Source organism: Lipophrys pholis (genome assembly GCF_963383615.2).
Source record: "Lipophrys pholis genome assembly, chromosome: 14".
In the NCBI taxonomy this organism is placed as follows: domain Eukaryota; kingdom Metazoa; phylum Chordata; class Actinopteri; order Blenniiformes; family Blenniidae; genus Lipophrys; species Lipophrys pholis.
Window position 1 is genome coordinate 4,597,135 of NC_137633.1, and position 24,001 is coordinate 4,621,135.

At 41.1% G+C, this 24,001-nt stretch overlaps 1 protein-coding gene across 1 annotated transcript in view; it reads left to right on the top strand.

Moving 5' to 3' along the window:
- nrxn3a (neurexin 3a) overlaps window positions 1–24,001 on the top strand; it is a gene marked incomplete at both ends in the record, with an annotated part of 158,309 nt that overhangs the window by 111,892 nt on the left and 22,416 nt on the right. The window contains one exon of the mRNA XM_080479543.1: window positions 5,522–5,641. Within this exon, the coding sequence (XP_080335669.1) occupies window positions 5,522–5,641 (120 nt within the window). The remainder of the gene's footprint in view (window positions 1–5,521; window positions 5,642–24,001) is intronic.

Sequence of the window (24,001 nt, forward strand, 5' to 3'; positions counted from 1 at the left end):
GCAATATTTTTTCTTTTTCATTTAGTTCTTCCTCGGATGACAACAAACCAACAGTCCCTAATTGGCTTGAGCTGTCCCTGGTTAAAACTGGGCCCAGAAATGGCCCCATTTTTCATTTTGGAGTGAGAAAAGAAGTTGCACTGAAACTGCAGTTATTACTGCAGCCAGTTCAACTGACGTCACTCTAGGATTTGTTTGTTTAAGGATATCTAATGACACCTATTGGTTGACACCGATGACTCTTTGGAAAATGTTTGAAGAACAATTTCACCGCTTGCCAACATGGTTTGGTAGTGACTCAAGTGAACCACGTCACGTTGCTGAGTCACTCATTTTCCCAAAACAGATCAAATGAATTGTTTTACCACCATTTATATTTGAAAAACAATGTGATGGCCATACTGGTTATAGGGGTGTACTTGGTGGTCATTCTTGGTATTGCAAGAGGAACCCATTTAAAAACCTTTATATAAGAATGACATCATTAATTAAATCCGATTTAATTGACTTAAGACACCATTCATCATGCAAGTTCCATTTATGTGTGATTGCAGTAAATTTTCTAACTTTTTTCATCCCACCCCAAAAAAAAAAACCTTGATATATATATAACCCTATATATAATTTTTTTTGTTTTGTTTTATATATTTTATTTAGACTTTGAAAATCTTCTCATTGGAAATTGTTCGAATTTTTTGAAGTTTTTAATGATTTTTTTTAACCATTGCGCTGAACATGGCGCCGATTTCAATTCAATAATTTCTGTCACCTGAGTTTATCCTCCACAAGTAAGATAACTATTTTTAATGAACGTAAATGATTGAAATGTATTCTGTATACAAATGCTGAAGATGCATTAAAAAAAAAAAAAAAAAAGCCAGAAGACGAAAAACTATTTGTAGACACCATGTATAACTCCAAAGCAGTCAACTCAACGAAGAGAAAATATTTGCTCTCAAACTGAATAATGTGGAGGAACGACATCAAGGTGCATTCTCACTCAGTTTTACGGCCGTCTCCTCCGACGCCGAGCGCCGATCCGTCATAGCAAACTGGATAAAGCAGGTGCATCAAACTCCTGCAGTTTTGATTGTTGTGGAAAGAAAACGTCATGCGAGTTGCAGGAAGCCTGGAACAAATCCCAGCTACTCTTTGGCCGAGGTCAGAGTACAAGACGGGCCGGCCGCCAGTCCACCGTAGACACGTGTAGACACACCTGCTTTAAAAAAAAAACGTGACGTCTTCGGATTGCGGTACGGAATTGCAGAAAGGCCATACGGCCACAGGTGGAACATGCGGGCTCCACGCATTAAGGCCCCCGTGAGGCGACGCTGTCGAGCGCCTCTCCGCCGTGCCGCCCTGGTTTTGGTTTCAGGGTTGTGCAACCGTTTGACGCAAACAGTTGTGGCTCGTAAAGCCATCAGACAACACATGAAGCTGCTCACGCTGTCTTCGTTACAGCTGAGCTGCTCGGAGAAGAAAGGAACGTCTGTCCTTAAAAAATAAATGACGTGTTTCACTTCCCCTGCTGGATAAGGCTCACAGCTGGAAAAAACATGTTCTTGAATGGTGAATCACCTTTATTTCAGAACTTTAAAAAGAAACTCGCCACACGGGGAAAAGTTCACTGTTACATATCGATGTGTTTTAGATCATATATAACGTGAAAAAAATATATAGTAAGTCCAGAGTTTATTTAAGTCATTGCAATATCCTCATACAGTCCCAGTAACGTGGCAGAATAACAACCTTTGATTACAAATTGTTTGTCAATTACAAAGATTTCTTCTTGGTTTTAGTGCATTACGTCAAGAAAAAGGACTTTTTACAAAACAGGAAGTAGTTGGAATGAAACCAATTGTAGTATGTCATAAAGAAAGTAAGTAGAATTTATAGGGAATTAGTTTCTGCATTCATATCACAGGTGTCAAACATGAGGCCAAAACTGGCCCACAAGAGGCTCCAAACCGGCCAAACATCCATTTTTCTTTTAGTGCTGTCAATCGATTAAAAGAAATTAACTAATTAATTGCACAATTTTCTGTAATTAATTGCGATTAATCGCATTGTTTTTCTACTGAAGACTGAAGCTTGTAATGGATATTCATTCAGAGAAAACCACAGGATTATTGTTAACTATTTTTATAAAGTCCTTTCTGCTTTGTGTGAAACTGTTTCTCTCCAAGATTAGCAAACTAATAAAAACTTTGATTAATTAATTGATAAACATCTAACACAAGTCTGGGTTTTGTAAGAGTCCAGGTCCACCACTTTTAGAATGTGGATATTTCGAGAAACAAAGTTGTAAAATTATTACATGAACAAAGTGCCAAAAATATACTGTAATATCCACGAGAGAGTGAGCGAGAGAGAGAGAGCACACACACACACACACACACACACACACACACACACACACACACACACACACACACACACACACACACACACACACACACAGAGTATATAAGAGAGCCAGGGAAAGAGAGAAAGAGAAGAAATTAATATTTTACCTGCAAGTATTTCCTCCAGCTTAAGAATTTGGTGGCTACTGGTCAGCCAACATGGCAACGTGCTGTGTTGCTGCAGAATTACCTCTGTGGTCGATAAATTCGGCTTTTCAAAGTAAAGCTGATGACTTTCACTTTCTGCCTTAATATTATTCCACTGGGTCTTGTGCTGCTGTGGTGTGACGGTGCTGCGCCCAGAGACGCTGCACAAGCTGCTGCTCCAGTAAGGGAGTTAAAAAAAAACAAATAACGGAAGTAAACAAATAACGGAAATAAACAAAACTGCGTTAATTACGTAAAAAAAGTTAACAAGTTAAGCGTGTCAAATCAATTAATTGAATTAACGCAATAAGAATCTTTCTAAGAGCTCATATTGGACCGATGAAGAGCCACGGACGAGCAGAACATGCAAACTCCACACAGGAAGGCCCGGGCCTGTTTGTCTGACACAGCCGAGAGCAGCCGACAACTTTTCCACTCTCCGTCCTCATTCCTCCGTCCTGAGTCATGAAAACCGCTTGACGCACTGTTGTGGCTCGTAAAGCCGTCAGACATCACGGAGAGCGCTTCCCACTGCATGTCGCAGCTGAGCTCCAGAAGAAGAACAAAAGGAGCTGCGGTCTTCACCGAACGGGTTTGTTCAGGGTTTGTGGAGTTAGAGTCCCACATCTGGAAAAATCATGTTCTTTAATACTTAGTCACCATCAATTCCCAGCAGGCGAGGGACGGAGTACACCCTGTACGAGCTACAATCACAGAGGCACACACACACACACACACACACACACACACACTCAGAGTCATCAATCAAACTGACCGGGCACGTCGATGGATAGTGGGAGGAACATGCAAACTCCACGGAGAAGTCCGGGTGACGCGGCGATACTGAGTGCTCATAGTTTTTCGAGCGCCCCCCCCCCCCCCAACTTGCTTTCCCACAATATGAGCTGCAGCACAAATAACAAAGAACGTTCTGTCTTTAGAAAATAAATGAAGTGTTGAGCCTCCCCTGCTGGATGAGATTCTCCCATCTGGAAACATCATGTTCTTGAACTTTTATTCACCTTCGATTCAACATGTTCAGAGCACAACGCGTCCACATGAACACGATGGGAAGAGGTTCAAAGTCACGGCTTGGAGGGGGGGGGAAGATGTTTGTGTACACAGTGTACCAAGGTAAGGAGTGTGAGAACACAGCCATGGCTTTATTATCACATTCAGGCTGAGTGGGACGGGCCTCTCTTTATTTTTTTTTTGGGGGGGGGGGGGGGGGGGGGGGGGGGGGACGTCAGGGTCAAGCAACAACAGCAGGAGGGGATGCTTTTTCCGTGATAATATCCAATAAGTAAAAAATGAAACTTATCGAAATATACATTTCCATTAGACAATACAAGTTCATTTACAACACAAATACTGTAACTAATCTCCGAGTTTTTAGTATTTAAAGTTGTGCATTTTATAGTCTATGGATCACGGCATCTTAAAATGTACATAATGAAAAACAGAAACAATAAATGAGACAAATATGTGTGTTTGTCATGGAGTATAAAGGCTAATGTGTCATACTCTGGTACTCATTCGCATGCTCTTTCTTTTCCAATGAAAAATCCCCCAAAAATGTACTGACTTACAGCTCAAACAAGAGAAAAAAACTAACATTTCTTATCAAATATTCTCAGATTTGATCCCGTCCTTTTCATTACCAGCTTGCATGTGGAGATCATCGCTGCACAACAACAACAAATCCGAGGTTTTCGTACAGATGGAAAAAATTGTTTTTTGACCTTTTCGCAGCATTCTTCGAGAACAATCACAAGGACACATTAGAATAACTTACATATATATATATAGAGTGACCCGCATAAAATGACTTATATATATATATATATATATATATATATATATATAAGTCATTTCTTCAGGTTTTTTCCCCAAAAAAGCTAAACCAGAGACTCTGATACTAATAATAACAAATAATAATAATAATAATAATAATAATAATAATAATAATAATAATAATAATAATAATAAATTTTAAAGTTTTTCTTTAGTATATGTGATAGAATTTAAAGCAATTTCTACCAAAAGCTACTGCAATCACAATATAAAGCCAATTTTAATGAAACCTTCTGGTGCAAAATACAATGAAATGTCAACAAAAAACCTGTTGTATTATGTTTGTTTTTACATCCTGACAGCAGGACTTTGAGGCTCGTTCGATAGCAATGAGGTTTTCTGTAAAAGGAAATATAGTGGAGCGGGCTCGTTTCCCCAGGGACCCGGTATAGTGTAACACACTTCCTGTTTGGGAAATCACACATTCCTGCAGTGAACTATCTTGTACTCCATCCCATCACGTGAGGCAGTTATCCTTCATGCTGACATCTCAGCTCGGGTCTCAGTGTTGTGTTGTGTACTCTTAAGAAATTTGTTTAAAAAAATAAATAAAAAGAATGCTTTGTAATTCTTACCATTTGTTTGGTGGGTTAATGGCCGGGTTGGAGCGCCATGTGGGCCGCGTTTGGCTTGTGTTGTTTCTTTTATGCTGAGGAAAGGTGGTACAAAATGGCACAAAGCTCAGTATGGAATAGAAATACAACACTGGACAATTATGAATAAAGAAACGGCAATATGTGCTCTTACAAACTGATATCTTTAAACAGGTGACAGAATATTTCCAAAAGGCTTTATATGTGGATGCCAAAAAGAAATCCCATTCAAAAAGACAAGACTACGTGACACAGAGCTGTATGATAGTGACTATCTAAAGCTAGTAAAGTAATAAAATTATGCTATTTTGAGCCTAAATCTTCTTACAATGGCCATTTCAGCTTTGATTGTTAATAAATATGAAGTCATTTATCAGTAGCCCACTGTTTGTGCTCTATTAAATCCTCTGTGTGTGTGTGTGTGTGTGTGTGTGTGTGTGTGTGTGTGTGTGTGTGTGTGTGTGTGTGTGTGTGTGTGTGTGTGTGTGTGTGTGTGTGTGTGTGTGTGTTGGACTCGTGCAGGCCCCAGCACCACCTGTCAGGAGGACTCCTGCGCCAACATGGGCATCTGTATCCAGCAGTGGGAGAACTACACCTGCGACTGCTCCATGACCTCCTACACCGGCACGCAGTGCAACGACCGTGAGTGCTGACCACACACACACACACACACACACACACACACACACACACACACACACATTGGCTCTCACGGTCGGCTGCTTGATTTTGCAGCTGTGACTTGACACAAACACTGCATGTGCAGATTGAGGAGGAATCTTTTCGCTCTCTGGCTTCACTCTGATAGATCTTATTATATGGAATGGATTTCCATCACTACAATCCACTGTCATTTTTTTATTTTTTTTTCTTCGCCCTCGAATCATCTGTCCGAGCTGCTGGATGTTGCACATGTCCGAATGGGAGGTTTGTGTGTGAAAGCAAAAATGTCAGGGCCTCAGAGAGTACTGGTGAGTTCCTCCCACGCTGAGTCATCACTTTTTACGGGAAAGTGGATTGTGTGTGAGCGAATGTCTATCCAGCGGAGGGATTATGGGGAGTTCTACCGTGGCTATTTGACTTGGCTGTTTTGTAGAAGCGGTTTTCGACTCCTCCTACGTTGTGCGGGGATTCGGGGGTGAGTGCAGGTGAGGATGCTGATGCACGTCGAGCGTCCTCAGGAGTGTTTGAAGATCCGTCACTGGACGCAAAACCTGGCGAGACAGCAGAGTGACCCGCATAAAATGCCATTCGAGGTTGTCAGCGGTTTGGCAACTGCACTTCAAAACAACCCGAGTACAATAACATCAAAATATTCTATCTTAGATATGTTTGGTTTGGTGCAGTTTTCATATTTGAACCTAGTTTTGGTGCATTTAGGGGAATTTAAGTTACAGCTCACACGTTGGTGTGAGAAACATGATGATTAATGACGATCAATGTTTTTATCGCTCATATAGTCTAAAACAAAGGATGTCAAACACGGGCCAAGTTCTATGGGAAAGTCCAGCCTGTGGAACGGCCATGCGACTGTAAAAATATAGAGGATTTTACAAAAAAATGGATTAAAGATATGAAGATATTTTGGATGTACTCATTTATCGCAATGCATCATTAAGAGAAAATGTGTTTTTATACAGATCGCTGTTGTGTTGAGAACTCTTGTAGTTCCAACTTTCCAAGTTGGAATGTCCCAGTTTCAGTATTCAGATGGATTTAAAAAATAAAATAAAATGAAATAAGAATGTGAATCTTTAGCACTTCTCAGTTTGTCATGAACTTTGACCCTCCTGTTGTTCAAGTGATCCAAATCATGTAAGGAATTAGGAAGTTGAAACGCTGTTGAATTAATTAGTTTGAATCAAGTGATTAGTTTAATTGTTAACTTGTCAGGGATTCTTGGAGCTGTAATACAATGCTGGGACCCTTTTCTACTAATAACCACTGTAGAGTCACAATCAACAAGCAAACAAACACCATTCAGAAGGAACGGAGCATCATTTTGAGCTGCAGATTTTAGCGACACTTTTGGACATGAATGTATAACCAGTTACATCCATCCAAGCTCATCTGCTGTTATCACAACGCACAAACTTAATTTAAAGCTATATTTCATATTCAGTAAAAGAAAACACTACAAAAAAAGTACTGAGGATATCTAAAAGAGCCAGAAAACAAATATATATGTATATATATATATATACATAACGTAATTGCTGAAATGAAGAGCTGTAATAGATTGAAATGCATATATAATGTTTACCACTAGAGGGCAGAGCGCCATCAACTTTATATCCCCAAAGAGAGCCGCATGTCCACAAACAGTCCTGAGAATAAGCATCACATGAAATATGAATCTATTTGGAAAAAAAGGGACATTTCTTCTTTTAATTTAGTGACCATCTCAACTCTGATTGAAAGACTTGTTTTGTTTTATTTTGGTGATTATTCTGGCAACGGAGTCTCCGTGTTTCCATCATACATTTACCTGGATGTTGTGGGACGATGATATTTCTGCCCATTGCATTGTTATTTAGATGAATCTCTGTTAAGTTATGTAATGCAGTCCGGGCTCTTTTACTGTTATTAAAAAACATATTAAAAATATTTAAAAAATAGGGAATTAATCGTTAAAACCAATAAAATGTTGACTCAAAAGTGGTTGTATGGATTTTTACAACAGCAACAACATCCCTGTTCCAACTCCTGAAAACTAAAACTTATCATACTTCATTAATCCACTTACATTCCCCTCATTTACCCAAACTATTTCAACGGAAATACCAATCAGATCTCCCAAACGAAGAGCGATGTGCTAAACCATGCAGAGAAAACCAACATCAACCATTTGTCATCTCGTTCTTTCTGCCATGAGCATCACTGTGTGATGACCCTCACCCTCCTCCAAGCACAGAAGGTCACAACAAAATCTTAAATTTAATGTGAAATGGTGCCCCTACTGGAGAAATCCCCTTTCAATGGGTGGCCACCGTCACAGGCCTCTGGTCACTTCCACGTCAGGCTCCAGTCGGACTCCACGTCTCCGTCCTCCGTCCCCGGGACTATTAGGTCCGAGAACTAAGAGCAATAAATCTCATTCTAAATATAGAAATAATAAACGGGCTCTCAAATGGGAGATAAACCTTGAAACCATACAGGAACATCGGCAAATGGTATTTGAGGACTTGCATGTGACTTGACCAGAGAAGAAGGCAGAGGAGAAGATCCAAGCTTTAAGGTGTTCAGCTGCTGTGATCACCTGCATTTCTTTTTCTTTTTTTTTCAGTCTCAGATCGTATTCAAACTTCACTGAATTGACTGCATGCTGTTGAGATTTTCTAAATTCAGAGCTGAAGCTTGTCGATGTGGACACAATGCACGCACAGCGTCACGCTATATACATGTGTTTTGACTCCCCCCAAAAAATGCATAAAAAATGTGATATTTAAACCTTCAGGCTATCGAGGCTGACCTAAACGAAAACATCCTCAAGTTCAAAGTGTCTATGAGCACACACACACACACACACACACACACACACACACACACACACACACACACACACACACACACACACACACACACACACACACACACACACACACACACATCCGTGGTTCCCATAAACGCAGAGAGAGAGCCACTCAGATCTTCCTTTGAAACAGGCAGCTGTCTCTTTGTTGACACGGAGTTGCATCACTGCTGTCCACTCGTCTGGGACTGCAGACCAAAAATTGATTTAAGTCTCCCCCCCATACCCCCCCCCCCCCCCCACACACACACACACACACACACACACGCACACACACTCCGTGCTTCAGGTTTGCTTATAGCTTGCCACCATGTCCGCTCGCCGAAACACAAAAGCTTCCAAGAACCGCCTGTAAATACCTCTGACCTTGGCGGTGGCGGGAGGAGTCGGCGCTCAATCAGCTGAGTTAAAACCTGAAAATGTGTCACGTAGGCAAAGCAGGCGAACGGACATGTTTATCTGGAGTTTTCTGATTGACTGTGCCAATAAATATCTCATTAGCAGGCCCATTGCCTGACCAATGATCTCACGTCAGATGAATGCAGCATGTTGAGAAGAGAGGCTGGGGAGAGGACAGCCAACTCAACTGCCAGGGAAAAATAAATAAATAAATTAAAGCAACTAAAACCACAAGACTGCTTCTTCTCTACTCGTGCTGTAGATTTCAAGTTAATATATGGTCTTCTTAACTCATTTTATACTCTAATGGTTAAACAAAATACACTTTAATACGTTGCTAAAAAAAGAAAGGTGTGCAGCGCCGCATTATGAAGTAACGGTGCAATATGTAATAACGTAATACAGTCTGAACTCATTATGTAATAACGCCGCATTTTGTAAAGTCTTGACACGCCAGAGTTCTTTTTCTAAACACATCCTTCATGTCAGAGGATATCGTTTATCAGAAGTACATTCCCTCCAATTACTAGAACTCAGTCTGTATATATGAAGTTGGACATTGTGTTTGACAATTGAATTTCCATTGTCGATTGAATCAACAGTTTTTGATATTTGTCACACAACAGTTGTAGTTTGACTTTTGATTTGAGTAATTAGAGTACACGACACGTCCAAACCGTCTGGGAATAAAACACAGCGCAGATGATTTCAGGACCTTATTATGTATATAGAAGGATTTGTCACAGCATTACACAGACTCTCTGCGAATCTGTGCTGGTCTGCTGTCAAAGCCTTAGTCTGACAGTGTGTTTCTAGGCTGTTTAACCTGTTGGCTGCTGATTAAATGCTTCATGAAAGTCATGGCGAGAGATGAATCTTTGGTTTATGTTTGAAGCAATCATTGCCAAAAGCGACATTTCCTTCCAAGATAATAATTAAATTCACACGTTAGTGATCAACATGGCTTCTTAAAATGAAGTTTGACCTTCTTGAAGTAAATGCTGAGTTGGATTAAGGTCATTTATCCTTTCTTGGTGTGGAAGTTCAAAGCTCTGGGATGACTAATGGCTGTTTGAAACCACCATGTAGTGCTTTGCAAAAAGAAAAAGAAAACTACATAAAAAAAAAAAAACACAACAGATTAGAATAAATAAATATGCCTGATACCAGATCATACTTATTTGGCTTTTAACTACTTCAATTTCTGAGGAGTTTTAGCTCTGCTCCTGGCACATGGCACATGGCACCACGAGAGGAAGTCCTTCCTCCTCTTCCAAAAATGGGCATGTGTGGGCGGAGCCAGTCCAGCTAACACAGACACAGCAGATTCTGAATGCAGCTCCTATGAGCCAATATTCAAATGGTTGAAAATCAAGGAAACGATGGCTATGGGGCAATAAACTTTAAATACAGCGTTTTTCGACCAACAAGATCATGTGAAAGTGTTGGAAAGCTGGATGATATGACCGATTTAAAATCTGGCCTATATTTGAAATGTCGCTCCCTTTAAATACCTTCATTTAAAATCATACATTCAGGTTCGTTTGGTCTGTTACTGTTACTTCTCAGACTTAAAATACATTAGCTTTATGTTAAACTTCACTAATTCAATTCTGAACAATCAACTGAACATTTTAGGATCTCAGAGAACTCTCATATAAGATAAAAGACAGGCAGAACAAAAACGATCTTAATGGACTTTTGAGGCGTCTTGAAGCTCGGCCGTCCACGTGGCTGCAGGTCTGAAGGAGTGAGGGTATTGGAGGCGGATAAGTCTCAGAGCTGGAGGCCACATCCATCACGGGTCTGCCACGGCGGCCTTATGATGAGGAGACTGACACGAGATGAAGTGGTGCCATAAGACAATAAACCGCATCCCATGACTGACCAGCAGCGGCTGAAAAATGGATGGAAGTAAAAGAGAGGAAATACGACGGGGGCGTTTCCCGCGACGTGAGCGTGGCGCCGAGCGGGAATAGATCATTGTTTTGTGTGAGGCCTTCTCCGTGTGGAAGTCGAAGATCCATCATGCGTATGCAGAGAGGAAGAGGGATTGCCCACTTAAGTTATACGACTGAGTCAATTGAAAAATCTTCCTTTGTTTTTTTTAGTTTTTTCATTTTTGGTTAGGTAAACAGCAAGGACTTGGTTTTTTTGTTTAGTTTTTTTTCTTCGAGTTTAAACAGAACCCACTACAATCTCGGGATAAGAAAAGATTCAACAGGTTAAAGGTTCAGGCCCTGTGAGATACATCCTCAGTTGGAATCTCGATATAGAAATGTAACAGCAGGACACTTTCACATTTCCTTTGGTCAGTTCTTGTAAAAAAGTAAAAAAGTGACCATGAGGTCCATGACTTGTTGTTGTATCTGACTGCCCAAAGATGAAGCGACACAGCAGAAGTTAAGCTGAAAAGGTAATCATAGATACAAATGAAAATGAAAACAAAGCAGCAGAAAGACGTGTCAGGGTGAGAATGAAAGTGATGAAAAAACAAAGAAAGAAAGTTGACTGTGGGCGAAAAGCTTTTTAACTAGAGGCGAGACGTTTACGGGTTCTATGTTTTCGCTCCTGCTCGTCTTCCCCTCCCGCCGTCGGTACGGGACCCTCCCTTGAGTCCAGTGCAGAGCTGAGAGGCAGAGAACCTGACAGGTGGTGACTTTTATGCTTCAGCTGTCGCCCAATGAAATGCATCGCGAGAAGGTCAGGCAGGAAGTCCACGCCAGGCTTCTGGACCAAGACGGTGGGTTCGGTGGTGTTGTACATGCAGAGACACGTCCAACAGTGTGGCCACTTCCGAAATTAAACTTAGTGGCATCGTAGTTTGGTAAAAATATGCAATAAAACCTTCAAAGCTAAATTTTGTAGTTTTCTTTGTTGTGGTGAAGAGTACATGTGATGATATTTATCAATATTTTCGCAAAACCAAACAATTACTGCAGAAAATGACCACAATCTCAAGATAAAGCAAAATTTTAATGAGACCTGGTGGATTCCTGCATGTTTTTACAAACTCAACAACACGGCGTTGAGGCGAGTTTGATAGCAATGCGGTAGCCAGCGTTCCCTGAACTCCTAAACATTAGATAAATGTCTGAGGGTTCCACCTGTGACGTTGCCAATAACTTGAAGCAGCTTTAAGAAACAGACATCCTGCCTTCACTTTTTCTTTTTTTTCTTAAATTTTTCCAGAATTCAACACGATCGCCTCGGTTCAATTTTGCAGTGTTGCAATTGATTTCAACAGAAGAGAGGATGACAAAACACACACTGTCTGTTGGCTTTCAGGCCATCATAAGCCTTTTTTCTGCTCTATTTGTACCTACAGCCATTAGATAAACCTTCATCCCTGTGGACAGCGTGTGGTTTCATTCACTCGCCTGCAGCAGGCTCAGACTAAGACCCTTTTTTTTCTTTTCTTTTTTTTGCACAGTGCCTCTGTAATTCTCTCATTGTTTGCTTTTTCACTCTCCTGGTGATCCCACAGCTTTTCCTCTCCTGCTCTGCTTCGGCTGTCCAAGCATGCAGCAGTGTTTTGTTTACACACACTTGTCGGGACCGGCTATTGACGTTAGTTTGCTTTGGTCCGGCCACCAAACACAGAATCCTTCCAGTTTCCATCCTTGTCATAGGTAGATGGAGATAGATGTGTAGAAGAGGGCGCTTGCCACGACAGAATGATACAACATCATGCAGCAGCCTTTTGCAGATGTTGAAGAACGCCGGTCTTCTGAGGAAGTGCTCTGTGTTGCCCGTCCTGTCCAGTCTGTCGTTCAGCTGTACTCTCAGGTTTGTTTGTCTGTACAAAGTCAACACTGATGATATTTTAGCGGTCTGACCCACTCACCATGAAATTGGCCCCTGAAATAAAATGTGCTTGACACCCCTGATCTAAAATGCCACGCTTCAAAAATAATAAAGTTAAATAGAATAATTAGTTTAAAAGGTTGTTGTTGTTTTCAGCACAACTGTAATAATTGAAAATATTCAGGATAAGCTTATATTTAGTAAGGTTAGAATGTGTGAATTTTTCTTTTTTAATTCTATATCAAAATCTTTTTACCATTTTCCACTTCATGTAGAAGACATGTTGCACTATAAATTTCTTTATTACTCATTTTATTGTTTGTAAATATCTTACACTCATTTGTTTTGAACATTGATTCTTAGGTTTATTTAACAATGGAAAATGTTGTTTGTAAAGTATTGTTATCATCATTGCATGAGTAAATATGCAATACTTAAGACTTGGGTTCACACATGGACCATTTTGGTATTACCAGCGTGTACTGCCTGTAGTGTATGGTACCACATTTTAAGTAGAGTCAGTGTTAGGTTTGTTTTACCACGCAGTCTAATATTTGTTGAACTCAACAATCGCATAAACGAGGAAACTGAACGTCGTCAAGTCTAATGACTTTGTTGGAGTAAAGTTCTGATACAGTTTTAAATATCGTGCAACCAAAGCGATCATTTGGATTCATTGAGGATAGAAATGGGCAGTGTTTGCTTCGTTCCAGTCCTGGAATGAATATTTGGAAAAAATCTGGTCGGTGTGTGAGGGAGGAACATGCTGCATACCGTGGTGCCAGGTCCACATGAGAGGGAACCGGGGGTTCGGGTGGGTCCTGCAGGAGGCCCCTCAGGTAATCGCTGGGCACGCGTGGGGTGGGCCAGCTGGTCACAAGTGAGCAGACTGGCAGGCAATCAGAGCAATCGGCGGGGTGACAGAGAGTCTATTTTCTCCTTCACTGGTCTTTATATCTGTCCTGCTGTGTGCTAGATCATTCCTATTGATCGCGCCCACCACCACCACCACCACCACCCTCCCAAACACCCCCACCGCCCCAACCATCCACACCAAGTGCCTGCCATAAAACTGCACAGTAGCCCCAACTTTAATCCACTCGGGGTGTTTGTGATGGGGTGGGTCTCAGGGCGGCGGGATGGCAGCAGTCTGAAGATAAAGGCTAATGTCATTATATTGTTGTCAGCTCTTCTTACACCGCCCCCCCCCCTCCCCTCTGGTCGCAGCAGATAGTTGAGGCAGGAGAGGCTGATGCGACCTGGTTTGTCTCCGTGTAATGCAAGAAGGGAATGAGCTGTGTTAATACACTGTTGATAAGTGGAGGATAATGTGTTTGTTGACCTTCACCTTGCTGGTGTGCCTTGGCTGTTGTTTGTGTAATCTTTGCCCCTCACCGTTCCACCGCGCATAAATCTGGAGCCTGAAAGGAGGAGGAGGGTGGGGGAGAAAAGAAGCAAGGGAGCAAGAAATAAAGACTGCAGGGGTGTGGGTGCAGCAGGCGTTCTTCGGTAGGTGGGGGAAAACAGCCATGCATCACACCGGACAGGTCATTTGAAGAGTGCAATGCTGCGTCTGAGTGTTCCTGAGATTAGGGAGGCTAATAATTTCTCAGGGCCATGCTTTATGTTAATGTGACAGGCCTCGCTATATATTTCTGCTGAGGCACTGTCTTTGTGGCTCTTAATTTTTCTTTAATGGAACTGTTGTGTTTGTATCAAGAGCCACCGCTGAGATTTTGACCAGCCCCGAATTAACTTGTTTTTAAAGCCCTCTGATTGTTTCTCACCAACAAAACCAAGGACATCCTTGACATGCAATCTCCACCGGAGAACGAGTATTGTGCAAGTTACTGAAAAATACTGCATTTTGACTGCCCACAGTTACTTATACAATAAAGAGTGGAGTTAATTTACTAGTTGCTCTTGATTACGACGCCCCAATACTGTAGTTATTGTTGTTTTCAATTTACTTAGAAACGTTGAGTGCGGTTTGGGAAAAGACTTTGAGGCTGCAAGAATATTTTTATTCTTCGCTATGGTTTTATTTGACTTTTCCCGTTTAGGCAAACATCATGCATTTTGCTTAAAGGGACATTATTTTGGTGAGGATGTCAACATGATTCTTAAACATTTTACTTTCTTCTTTTCAGACAAGTAGCTTTTTCCAACATACCTTTTATATGTTTCAACAGACTTTTCTCTGGTAGTGACTTTACACAACACCACCAGATGACATTTCTGATAAAAAAAAACCTTGTTGCCTGCAAAGAAGAAATCAAAATACTTATAGACAAATGGAAGGCAAGATGAACTTTATTGAACTATGAACATGATTCAGTTTCAACTAACTGCATGTAATAAGCGTTTACTTTAATGCCCTTTTTGATACGTACTTAACAAAAAATAGTAGTTACCATTCGTGAAAGATACTACTGTTTGAACCCCTCGTCAGTTAGAAACTAGATTCTCTTTCAGAGCTTTTGTTGGGTGATAGTCATGGGAATATTCTCAACGTGTCTCATACCTACACACGCATTACGACAGAAACACAGAACTCAATCTTGGAATCGGTAAATATTATATGACAGACATTAGTCCATCATATCTCCATCTGATGCACAATCATACAGTGGCTCAGAAGGACCAACAACACAACAAGAAAGAACTACAACACAACAGCAAAAGCCACAAAGGTGCACAGCGGTTGGAGAACAGGCTTTGTTACTGGGGGACAGTATTTTTTGACGGAACGATGGACGGTGGACGTTGGACGTTGTATTGTGCCGTTGGTCCTTCTGGGCCAGATAACACTCACACATGCAAACTTGTATGACATCCCGTAAACCTACAGTTGTTTGCAAATGCAAATTGAGGATAATGAAGCATTGAATCATGTGGGACAAACAAATTTCCCAGGCAAAACAAGTGAATAGGAGGATTTGATGTGGTGGTGTAAATACACAGGATAATCTTGAGAGCGCAAACAGGAGTAGTTTGTTTGGCCATGTATGATCACATCACTATTGTCCTTGGCTTTTTACATAACCGAACGCTTTCAGTCAGGGATGAAACCTGAAGGGAAAGTATTTCCTTGAGCGCCTATCGTGTCTTACATGAGACCTAAAATGAATAATTCAAGGATTTTTTCAATCAAAAAGCTTTATTTGTACCTAAAACCATGCAATGCGATATACGAAGACATTCGTATGCATGGCAATGCAAAACTTTAGAGTTAAAGTGTTAAAGTTGCCTTTGTGACTTCAACCTCTCTGCTGACGGCGGCAAAATGAGATGATGCAACATCTTGCAATGGCGTTGAGCGACTTATTTCTGTTATAGATTCTCATATTGCCAAATTCCAAACACATTTTTAACAAACAGTTTTTGGATTCCCATGCAGCGGGATGACGAAAAACAAAACGGAGAGGGAAAAGATGGATTTGTCGGTGCTTCGCAAACGGTTTTGCAACACGTGTGGTTCCCTGTCCGCCCCATCACGGAGAGCCGGGTGTTCGCCGCTTTCATGTCGCCCCTGTGATATTCAGCTTCCCCCGTCTCATGCCCTCGAGTGGAATAGCACTCAAAGGCATTTTCTGGCTGCAGCCCAGTGAAGTAGAATTTTTAAAAGTTCCCCATCACCTCAGGAGTCGGAGTGGATTAAGTCATGTCACAGGGAATGGAAAAGATCACACGTGCATGTGGGAATTAACCCGACAATAACAAAAAGCAGAGGAACGCTGTGATTAACATTATGTGTGTTGGGGATAACTTTGAGAAACTAATCCATTCAGATGTCGTACACATGCCGGCGGCTGAAGTCCTGCATGATTCTCATGGAGAGATCACAGTGCGGCAATTTTGAGATGAAGAGAGAAGCAGGTGCACTGGACGTCAGTCCGGTGATAAACTGTAAATGCACGTATGAGTTACAGTTAGGGAGAAAACAAATGCTTTGGCCCGTCAAGAACAAAGTGTTTCCGCGTGCAGTTTATCAGCAGCCCCGAATAAAAATGGGAGTTACCCCCGAAGTTAGCTTCTGATAACTGTGCAGCAGTAAAGAATGGTAGGAAACTTGTGAGTCTTGGCAGGCTCAAACTTTTTTTTATTTTTGTTTTTATTGAGTGCAGGCACTGAGTGTGTGCACAGCCTTCCACCAGGCTTATATTAGAAAAACCCTGACGAAGCAAACAGAACTTACATAAGAGATGATGCAGTGTTTGTCGTTTGAAATCAAATATTGTCATTGGAGATCTGACACTTCTGTTATGTTAAAGTTTGCACCTGCCAGTTAGTGTGGAAAAATACTCGTCGATTCAGCCCAGACCAGAAAATGTCCCGCGTACAGGGGAAGGGTTAATAAAGTACAGACTATACAGAGAGGAAAGGCTTGGCTCTTCATATTCAAATATATATATATATATATTCCAATAGTTCCTCTCAAATCTAGGCCACATTTCGACTCTACGTTTTCAAAATAAAGTTTGTTCACACCAGAATAAAGAAAAAAGTCATTTGCACAAGCCCAGGTAAAAACCTTTTTAAGAACTACAGTGACCATTCCAAACCTATAGGTGGCAGTGTAACAGGAAGCATAAAGCCATACTAGCCAATCAGAAACCTGGAAAAAAAAAAACCACAACAACAACATTGAATGGTACTAATTACTTCCAATTCCCTCAATGATAATGCACCGAGGGCTGTTTGTTTGGACTGATAGAGAAGTGGAGCTCCTCCTAAATGTGGCGTTAGAGAACAAAACCATTAATGCACAAGATAATCTTTACAGGAAAACGTGTCAGTCAAAGCATAGTGACATATTGCCGCCGTTTTTGGAACCGTAACTGTCAACACAGACACGCACACACGTGATGTTAATGACAGTGTTAATGACACTTCTGTCACGTACTATTGATGCTAAACTCCGCTGTCGTGTAAATGAGGCTTAAGTTTTTAAAAAAAAAAAAAGCCTGTTGTGCAGTGACCCAAGCAGATTCTTTTCATGCTCTTTTTAAAACTCCCTGGCATGAAAAAAAAAATAAATATATTTCCAAAAGCAGTGTGACTGTGTGCACTGCCAATCAGCTCCTGTGGTTGTTCTGGGGTCTAGTAGCCGTAACCCGGGTCGGTTATTCAAGAATAATGGATGGATGTAGTTCGCTGCCATATCTTACATGTTCAATGACAAATTAAGAAATCTCCTACTATCCTTCAACCTCCTCCTGGAAAAACAAAAACAATGACGCTTGATAGAGTTGACCTATCAATACCCAGACAGTTATTTGAGACATAAATTATTGTTCTCTTTCCTGAAGATAATTTGCCATTTTCATAAGTTCAAATCGAAATATTCATCCGTGGATTTTGTGGCCTCTGCTGCGCCTCAGGTGAAATGTGTTCGGAGCAGCACTTGTTTTGTGGCCTTAATGGAGCTGAAAACAGCCATTTTGATAAATGACCACTTTCCTACTTGGCTCGGCTGTTTTTGCGATACCAAACCCATAAAGTTATTTACTTTCAGCTCTTTTCAGGGATCCTATAATTCTTTCCTTTTTGTATCTTCTGTTGTTCCACTGCTTAGAGTATAGTTAAGATTTGAGTTACTACTAGAAATCCTGGTCTGGCCTTCAGGTTGTTTATGTATATTTTTTTTCTAACATAACATATAACAAGCTACAGTTCCCACCACAGTTTTGATTCAAACTCCACATTTGTCGCTTGTTGCTGTTTTGTTATTATTCATCTTTCCACCTCTGAAATAATTAGTTAAAATAACTTGAAAGTGCTAATCAGCTTTTTTTTCCCTTAGATTTTTTTAATCCGGCCTTGTTTACGTGACAACATTTCAGGTGAAAATACATAGTTTTTTGTATCCGAAAAGTTTCACTTTTGTATCCGAGAAGTGTTTACGCGGCACCGTTTTGAAAACGATCTCCGTTTACACGGGAATGACAGAAACGCTTAAAAAAAACGATCTAGTCGGCATGCCAGGCCACGAGTGGGCGCTGTTTGTTTCTTGTAATGAAACCATACACACGAGAACAATCTAACATAAACATAAACAATGGGAGTACACAGATATTTGTATGGACAGACGACAGTGAAACTACAAAGGAGAATATGGACGAGGAGTCATGACTCTCTGGATCTGCCATTGCTGTTATGGTCCATCTACTGAAGCATGTGCAGAAAAACTCTAAAAAAAAATTTATTAGTTTTCCCCTATAAACGTTGTTGTTTAGCTGTAGATTCAAATATATCAACAATGCGTATTTATTCCATAAATACTTTACCTCTAAAACATAAAAGTGTTCTTTCTAATTACAGTTGTATAGTGTTCCGGGTTTGGTTATTTGTCACAAGCGAGTCATTTAAGGGTTAATTTGCTTCTCTTTCTGGAGTTGCTCACAGAGCACAGATTATCTATCCACATATAATCTGTATTTGTCTTTCCCCTCTGCTGTGTGTTCCTTCTGTCGCCATCCGCACTTTCATTTACATTCCCCCTCACAATGAACACGCTCTGCCTTTCGCTGTGGTGTCCTCCAGCTCTCTCTCTCTCTCTCTCTCTCTCTCTCTCTTTTTTCTTTTTAAACTGTCTCAGTCAATATTTACAGCAGGCTGCTATTTCTATCTTGCCATTTGCAGCCACATTCCCTTATCCTCAACGACAGTCACCTCTCCTCTGCCTTCGCTATATCTCTCTCTCCCGCAAGTCCCAGGCACCCTCACCCCTCCAACCTCCTCCATCCCACCTCACCCCACCCTCGCGCTCTCTCATCCCGTGGCTGCTCTGGGATCCAGATCATTGCTGCTGCCGTCTTTATTGAAAGGCATGTGTGGCTAGATCGAGAATACGCCGAAGGGTCCACGCTCAAGCGGGCAAAACCAAGCCAAACCGTGGGAATTTTCTGTCCTCGCTGCCGGGGGTGGTACTTTGCCTGAACGGAGACTTTCATCTTCAGGGAATGAAACTGAAAGAAAAACATGCTGAGGAGGACAAAAAGTGGTCCAGCGGATGTGTGGCGTTCCGTTCAACGACCGAGTGCAAGTTCAGACAGTGGACGGGCGTCCTTCCCTCCCCGGCTTTGAGTTCCCTTTCTTTCCAAGAAAACCTTTGGACGTCTTTCTGAGAAGGAAGCAAGCGGGTGATGGACGGGAGAGACGGAGGAGTGAGCTGGCGAATGGCAGCACAAGTCAATCCACAAGTGATGTACGAAGGAGGCTGCAAGAGATTCCCACCCATCCTGGCTCCTTCACAGGCCATGTGGCATGTTTGAGGATTAGATCAACTTGTTTGTTTTTTTTTCTCCTGTTTTGGTTGATTGATTCCATTTGGTGTTGTCATGTGGGTAAATAGAAATCCCGACGAGTGACAGCCTTGTTAGTTTCCTGGTGTTTTCCCAGTCATGAGACTGTTGATGTGTAGAACACAATTTCACTTTATCACAACTTAAACGCTTTTGGCCATCATGTATCCTGGTGGCACTTTCCCCTCACGGGGTCCTGCGAGAAGGAGTCCCTGTCAACCTCCTGGACTCTACGTCCTCTATCAGAGCGCCTGGATATGGTGGCTCGTGCTGGGTTGTATCGGTACGTCCACAAAGCAAGGCTCGTCCCGGTTGGGGAACCTGGAGAACCCTGGGAGTGCCATTCGACCTAAAGTGGTAGCAGTCTCACGTTCTGCCTCGGAGCAGCAACGTCTGCATGTGACAAGGCACCACTCCTTTTCTCCCGTCTCCATATACCGGTCTCCAGCGTCACTGAAGGGTGGCCATGGTGAGTGGAAAGATACTGGAATTATTTACTGTGTCTTATTATGACAACTTTTACCTCAAAAACAGTACAACTTGTCCCCGGCACACGTGAAAAGAGTAAATGCATTCATGTCGCTCTTGTTTTTTTTTTTACAATGAAACAAGCTCTAGAAATAAATCCTGCCATTTTCCGCTCCATCTTATTAGCTGTGTATAATCTGACTTTTGCCTTTACAGATGTTTTGATTCATGAATTATAAAGCTAGAAAGACTAGAAAGTGTTGAACTTGTGTTTGGCATGCGTGGGTTAAATCGCCCGGTTTTTTGGCCAGGCTTGACTCAAGTAACCTAACAAAAATGCAGTTTTTAAAAAAAATTTATGTACAACAAAATATGACTTAACAGTTGCTCTAAATAATATTATGGGTGTTACAAATAGCCCTTTTCAAATAAATATTTTTAGTTTCTGCTTTAACACCGGAATTATGGAAACCAAATGTTTCCTTCAAGCTATAACATTTTTTACGATTTTCCCTTTAAAAGGGCTGATATTTACCTGCATACAGTGTCAAAATAAGTAAAAAAGTACTTTCTCAACCACCTGTTCAGCAAACATTAGCAGACACTGTTGTCTTGACTCAAGCTGCTGCTGGCATGTGTGCAAGTTCTGTTTAACAGTAGTTTAATTAGCTTCAACAGAGGCATTACCTGAGCTACCTGTTAATTTAACCTCATATTGAGTTAATCAATTATAAGAGTGGCATTACAATATTTAAAGGATGTGCGTTGTGTTATAGCAACAAAAAATTGCCTACCTATATGGGCATTTATACGTGAATGAAGCAAACATTTAAAAGATTAGATCGCTATTTTATTCATATTGTGCAAATTACCACAAAGTCATCTGACAGTGGTATAGTAAAGTCAACACTTTTTACTAAAGTCCACTAGTATTATGAATGGATAAAGTTAAAAGTTTGGGTCCCAACATGGAACCCTGTGGAACTCCAGGTGTAAAGACTAAGGACAATACAACGTTTCCTCATTCTTTATAGAGTACTATAAAAACAATAGTTTCCTTTGAGCCTGTTCAAGTTATCTCTTTTGTTAATTTTAAAATTGGTTTAAAACAACAAACAAACGCCATTATTGGTATAACATAATGTCAGTTTTAAGCCCGTTTCACAGTTCATTGCTTAAAAATATATATTTTTTGTGTGAAGGGGATGTTGTTGAGTGATACAGCCCAACTTTGTAAAGTGTTTTTGCAAATAAGTACACAGATATTGCATATTGCATTTGTTTCATGCATGATGATATACAGTATAATGGCACATTAAATCATATCTTGTTTATGATTTATTTTAAGTAGAAGTGTCAAGCGTAGTCACAATCTTTCCAAATTCCAAAACGTGAACTGAGCCACACGTCTCTCATTGTCGACCACAATTATTTAACTGTGTATTAACTGGTTAGGACGGACTATAAAGACAAAAAAGAAGAAGCCAAGAATGGCCACAATCCTTATAAAGGATTAATTGACATCTGACCACATGTTGAAGTGTCCTTGAGCATGACACTGAACCCCAGACTGCTCCCAATGGATGGCCTGAGTGTGGCAGCTGCCTCCATTGGCACTTAGGGGGCTGTAACGTCTGTGGAATGGCACCGTATAAGTGAACTCCATTCACCATCTGAACAGGTAAAAAACTGACTAGAACCATACTTGTTGTGGGTAATTTTCCCATCTGTGCTTCTTAATAACATGGATAAAAGCTCAAGAGTTTCTCGTAGTGAATTTCTGTTCAGTTTTTGGGAAATATGGATTATTAACTAGTCAGAGTACAATAGATCACAAAATCAAGACTGTAAATCAAATCACATTTAATCACTTTTTTTTTTAAATCCACACTGACTCGAAAACCTAAAATATCCTCTTTTCAGAAGTGAAAGTTGGTTTGGCTGTGTATTTATAGTTTGTCCCTCGACTGAAACGCACTCAGCAAACCAGGTTGTGACTCCATGCGAATTTGCACTCCATGATGTGTTGGGTGGGCGTGAGGACAGGAAGTGAGACGGGCTCAAGGCTGCTCGGCGTGCCTGGAGCTGGAACAAACCCAGACCCCCATTAACTGATTCAGTCTGTGCACCCGTTTGACAGGGAAGAGTTTCCACCAAAAGAATGAACCGACTGCCTTTCTTCCTACCGATACCTCCGAATGTGAGACCCACCTTAGATATTCAAGTCCTGGGAGCCAATCCAAGCCTGAGTGGCTCTTTGATTTAGTTTAAAATGAAAGTATGTTCCCACTTGTCAGATTTGCACAAAATAAAAAAAAATAAAAAACTGACGCAGTTAGGCTGTTAGTGATATTTATTTGTGGAAGTGGACGTTGTTAAAGGGGGTACTGGTCTGCTTCCAAACAAACTGTGCTGTGGTTCAACAATCATTGCTGCCAGGAATACTGGTAGAAGTGCCTGTGTGAGCATGGCGGCATCGGCGAGGAAGTTATTAGTCAGAGAACGCACTATTCATAGTCAGAGGGTTGTGTTTCAGCAATACCAAAGAGGTTACTTTCTTATATCCATTTCCACATTATTGTATATGTACACCACAGCTACGGAGGAGTTTAATTGGGCTATTTGAGCGATGAACAGACACATGATATAACTTACACTGGGAGAAGAGTGAACACTTGATAATGACTCTGAGGGCCCATCTACACGGCAACGATTTTAATAGAAAATGCAACTTTTTGTAAAATTGCTCATGTAGACGGGCGAAAACGAGACTTTCTGGAAACGCTCCAGACCCGTCTCCTTGTTTGACGGAGGAAACGCTGCTACCGTGCATCTCCTCCGTGGTAAATAGTCCCTTTGCACCTGCGCACGTATATAACAAGACAATAACAAAGATGATGACATCCGTGTACTCGCCACTGTTATGTTTACAGCGTATTGTTCTCTGCATGCGTGTGTGTATGTGCTGTCATGGCAAAAACAACCAACAGTGCCAACTTGTGGCCTGGCATGCCAACTACACTGTTTCCAAAACGTTGACGTGTAAAAACAAGACTTTTCGGAAACAAAAACGCCAAAACTTTGCAGTTAAACTGGGCCTAAAACATTTTATAGCATGTTATGCTCTCTCTACCCAGAGACGTTGTCCCCACAGCTTTGTTACTTTTTCACTAAACTCCTGCTCACTGCAGCAGGAGCTTCATTTATAAGCAAGTGGTGATATCAAAGACGTGCCGACATTAGCCTATGTTGGTACTCAAGAAATACAGCTTTAAAATCCATACATTACCATTCTATGCACCACTTTCACTGTAACTAGTAACTACTGCCACTTTATAAATATGGAGCTGATACTTTTTTTGTACCACACTGTTCACTGGTTGTATGAAATTGCAGAGTTGTAGCTTAATTTACCCTGAAATTGCAAGAGATATACATACAGCACAGGTTTGCCATCACATGAGACGTCATTAGAAAAGAATCGCCGTT